The 4,849-nt window shown below is 52.9% G+C and overlaps 2 protein-coding genes across 2 annotated transcripts; both read left to right on the top strand.

Moving 5' to 3' along the window:
* Window positions 1-12: 12 nt before the first annotated feature.
* Window positions 13-855, top strand: EMH_0071240 (uncharacterized protein; the record flags this gene model as incomplete). Its single annotated transcript, XM_013502223.1, has 1 exon — window positions 13-855. One exon carries the CDS (start codon window positions 13-15, stop codon window positions 853-855), a length of 843 nt encoding a protein of 280 aa, XP_013357677.1.
* Window positions 856-2,565: 1,710 nt separating this feature from the next.
* On the top strand, window positions 2,566-3,504 carry EMH_0071130 (uncharacterized protein; the record flags this gene model as incomplete). The annotated part of the gene is made up of 1 exon (XM_013502222.1): window positions 2,566-3,504. The coding sequence occupies one exon, from the start codon at window positions 2,566-2,568 to the stop codon at window positions 3,502-3,504; it is 939 nt and encodes a 312-aa protein (XP_013357676.1).
* Window positions 3,505-4,849: the final 1,345 nt, after the last annotated feature.

The raw sequence follows: 4,849 nt of genomic DNA, 5'->3' as shown, positions 1-4,849 counted from the left end.
GCTCGAGGCTAAATGGGTTTGTTAGCTGGTGCTGACGCTGCTGCTGGTGCAGCATCACCAGCAGCAGCAGTAGGAGCCATAGCAGCGCAACCCGCAGCAGAAGTAGCAGCACCAGCAGCAGCAGCAGCAGCAGCAGCAGCAGATGACGATGACCCCGTGGTCGCAGAGGACCTCGTGCTGCTGGACTTTCCCGAGTTTTCGTTCCCCCCTACTCTTATGCAAAGAAGGCCCGCGCAAGCAGCAGAAGCAGCAGATGCAGCAGCAACATCAGAAACAGCAGCAGCAACAGCAGCAGCAACAGCAGCAGAAACTCCAGCAGGAACTGCAGCAGAAACACCAGCGACATTTTCAGAGGCACATGATGAGCAGGCGGATGTGCGGGGGCCTAGCCAGGCACTAGCCACAGCAGCAACACCATCAGCAGCAGAAGCTGCTGATACAACGAAAGCAGCAGCAGCAGCCGCAGCAGCAGCATTTTTGCGGCAAGAAAAGCTGCAGGTTAAGGTGTGGGGTCTGGATACCGCCTCCCCGCTGATGCTGCTGGGGGACTTCCCCTTGAAGGGAGAATGCGAGACAGAGCGCATGACGACGACTGCTTTATTCAGAATACAGAAGCAGCAGCAGCAGCAGCAGCAGCAGCAGAGTCAAAGGCAGCAGCAGATGCACACGGGCAGAGACACAGGAGGAGCGGGGGAGGCACAGGCGAAGCTAGAGGGACTTGCTGCGCAAGTCATATCGTTCACTGTCGATGTGACTGCAGCAGCTTCTGCTGCTGCTGCAGCGTCAAATGCAGCAGATGCTGCTGTTGCTAATGGCCCTGCTGCTCTTTGTGGAAGCATCAGTAACCGGAGCTAAGACAGCAGCAGCAACAGCCTGTAGGCAACAAGCAGCTAGGCTGCACTCGGCACTGCTGTTGTTGCCACTTCGATATCATGGTCTGTTATCTGAAGCAGCAGCAGGCGCTGCTGCAGCAGCTGCTGCTGCTCCTTGGAGCTGCTGTCTGGCTGCAGTAGCTCCATGTTGCTTTCCTTGCCGTTCACTTACCTTTTGTGCTGTTCATAGTGTAGAGAGACATTCTATGGAATATTTACGCTGTGGTTGCTGGGCTGTCTGTTGAACTGAATGAGGCAATGCCACATTGACAACAACCAAGGTCAGCGTACCGAATACACCGCCGTTTGCAGCTACAGCCGTTGAAGCAGTTGCAGTATCTGCAGTGCCCGCATGAGCCGCAGCTAGCCAGTTGATTCAGACAGGCCACAGCTAGCGCTACTAGCTAGCTAGCTAGCTAGCTAGCCAACTAGCTATGGGGCGGCGGTTGTGGCTGTGTGCGGTTATGCGGTCCTCAAGACAACAGACATTGTGGGGGAAGTCCACATGTTGTTGTGGGGCTCCAGTCTCACCTCACTTCTCCTGAGTTGAAGAGAACATTTTCATTCTTTTACTCACTCCGTTTCACCTACCAATGGCGCTAGCCACCTGCACTTTCCCTTGCAAAAGCGGGGAGTTCAACATTTCGGACTGACGGCGACGGCTCTCAGCATGTTGATGAACAACTGCTAGACTTATGGCTACATTTTTAACGAACAAACATAAAAAGGGGTTTTTGAAGCAGACAGATAAAAATACACCTGTTTCCACTTTTTGCATTTCAGAGGAAGCCGGAAGCTGCATGGCTGGCGTGCTGGGGTAGGCGGACGACGGGTGCCTCTCGTATGTGCAAGTAGGGGCTGAAGTTCCCTTCATTTCACCGCCAGACAAATGAAGAGATGTCTTCCTGATATTGCAATACTTCTACTTCTCTAAGCGGTGCATTCATTGAGGATCGAACGGATTTCGCCCGTGGAGCTACTGTAGTCGGCGGCGTGTCGGTGAACATTTCGGCTGCGATCTGCCCGAAATACTTCTGAGTAGCCATCAGAAAATACGTATTTCGGCTTTATTATTCTAGGAAAGGGCAATTGCTGCTTTGAAATAACTTTATAAGGCCCTCCTGGCTCGCCCGACTCTCCTCTGCCCGTCTGTCGGCCGTGGCTGTGCAGCTGCGGCTGAAACTCGTGCGCTGGGCAGAGATTAAGAAGGCTGTTTGGGCATCTTCTTGAGCTGAAATGAAATTTAAGTTAAATTAGTTTGTTGTAGAAGCATGATCGCGTTCAGATCCAAGCAGCGGGCTCACTTTTCAAGCTTATTCTGGGCTGCGAAGAGCATCGGCACCGGCCGGTCGCTGGGGTATTTTTTGTTGGTCTTCGCTGTCCAGCGGCTCTTCCTATTCTCTCCCGCTCATAATTTCAGTTAGTTTTCTATTTTTTGCGGCGGAAGGCATTTGCAGTTGCCTCGCGGCCTCTCACGCAGAGGCCTCCGAAGCAGATAGCCGTGCAGTGCACACAGCGCGGGAATACAGAACCGGCTTCTCCCTAGGTTATTTGCTGCTGCGCTTACCAATTGTCTGGGCCCGGCATGCGGGCTATTCTGAGCCCCGCAGTCCGTCTGCTCCTGCAGCGGAAGCAGCGGCAACAGCAGCCGAAACTTGATGATGTGCACAATCACACTGCCCCTGCGACAGCGATGAACAGCGACGATATATGCAAAGAGACCCCTGACCAGGAGGTCTCTGGCCCCCCCCTGAAGCTATTTCGCACAGAGGCTTCTCTGGGTGCGCCTCGGTCTTCCGAGCGTGAGAAGCGGGGCCCCATTCGTCCTATGTTTGTTTCTGCTCCTGCACCGGGTTTGGTGCGGAGTTATTCAACAGCAGATCCTTCGAATGATGCATTTACGGTGTCTCACGAGCTCGATTTTGACGACTGGATGACAACAGTGATTGGGTCGCTCCAGTTGATTGTTTCTTCTGCTGTGGTAGCCCTGGGTATTTATTTGTTATTTACATGTCCTGAGATGTCTCAAGAGGCACCTTTGTTGTTTTACTTCGTCGCTTTCTCCCTTTCTGCAGAGCTGGCTCTGCTAATGTTGATTTGCCTGCTTATGATGGCGGTGCGAGTCGTTTGTGGTGCTGCACGGGCTGAATACACATCAGCAATATGCGGCATATTTCATAGAACGATGGAGGGAGCGATTTACTTCTTTTGTGTTGGATTTGGTGGTACTCTGCTCGTGCTGCTGGCCACAGGAGATCCTGCAGACCCCCGCGTTCGATACCTGGGGAAGAGGCAAATGTTTGTGTGGGCCTTCGTCAGCATGGAGGTGGCTCTGTGTCTTCTCTACTGTCTGCAGACCATCCCAACTCTCTATGGTATTTGTAAATTCGTCTCGCATAAAATTTATTTGAAACTAACTGGCAGAGATGAATTGGAGTTTCAAAGAGGTGATGTTCCCATTGCTTATGCAAGACTTGCTGACTACGACTACTCGCTGCAACACATGCATAACCCGGCTTCAGCAAGGCAGGGGTACGTACACCCCAACGACGCCTACACCCCGCGAGAAAGAGACGCAGCAACCTCCAGACGCTCGGATGCAGAAGAGGCTCTGCTCAACAGTCGTGTCTAGGCTAACCAACAATCTCCAACAGCTAGCTGAAACCCACAACTAGCTGCGGGATAGCAGCAGCGAGCTGCCGAAGCGCAGCAGCGAAGCAGCGAGCTGCTACTGCTTTAGATCTTGCAGTGCAATGCACCGACACCAGGGTGTTGCGGCTGTGCCGGCGGAGGTGTCTGACCTCTTAGGTGTCTGTACAGCAGACAAATGCCAAGCATGCGTTTGCATGGGGTGGCCGTTGCTGCTACCCCTGAGACATTTAACGAGGCATTTATACTTATAATATCCCCTTTTGACAGCGCACGAGTTTCAGTTGCAAATAGAAGAACATAGCACCTGCATCCGTTCGGGGGATGGCCGACAGCTGTATGTACACTCCACCACAAGCTGCTGCGGGAACACCGCCAGCAGCAGCCGCTGCTGCTGCTGGCGGTGTTCCCGCAGCTGTAAGCCGCCGTTTGCTCGTTATGAGGCTGCTAGATAATAGATGAAGCAGCACGCATGCAGCAGCACCACCAATGGAACGGCAGCAAAAGCAGTATTCGCACTGCAGCAATAGCAGCTAGGTCAGTGAAGGTAGTCTGAGAAATAAATATAATTATTGCCTGGAAGTTGTTGAGGCAGCAGCAGGCTGGACTGCTTGAGCTGTATGCAGCTCTCGTTCCCTTCCCACTTGAATTTGTGCAACTACTTAGCGAGTTGCTGCGGAGACAATGCATGCAGAGAACGTTGCCAGCAAGCAGAGATGCATGAGGGGCACAGGTCTATAGAGGTATCTGACAGCAGACGATGTTATATTGTGTTCTGGTGTGTAAAAATAAATAACACATGCCGCTGCGGTGTATGAGGAGCGCCTGTTTCTCCACTGCTGAGGGAAAGAATATCCCCGGGCACCATTTGGTGTCTGACAAGCAAACATCCGCTTCTTAATGGGAAAATTCACTGACAGCAAATTCTGCTGCATGCATGCAGTTGCTGCTGCAGGTATCATTGTAGCTGCTGCTGCAGTTGCTGGGGTGTATAGTCTCGGCTTGTGCCCCCGCTTCCCGTAGAGGAAGCAGCGATGAGCTCGCTAGCCGCTGAAGGAGGCATAGAAAGTATATTCTGCTTCTATGTGTGCAGCNGGAAGCAGCGATGAGCTCGCTAGCCGCTGAAGGAGGCATAGAAAGTATATTCTGCTTCTATGTGTGCAGCAGCTGCTGTAGCAGCAGCTGCTGCTCCTGCTGTTCCTGCTGCTCGGTGATCAAGGACCTGCTTCTTCAGAGCCGTTTATGGGCTCCTCTGTGTTTCTCCGGGTACTGCCCTCGTTCTCTGAGGTGTGGCCCATGTGGCCATACCGCTGCGTGCCGTGCGTCAG

The sequence above is a fragment of the Eimeria mitis genome, genomic scaffold (genome assembly GCF_000499745.2).
Source record: "Eimeria mitis Houghton genomic scaffold, Emh_scaff86, whole genome shotgun sequence".
Taxonomy (NCBI): domain Eukaryota; phylum Apicomplexa; class Conoidasida; order Eucoccidiorida; family Eimeriidae; genus Eimeria; species Eimeria mitis.
This window is presented reverse-complemented; position numbering and strand designations above follow the sequence as displayed.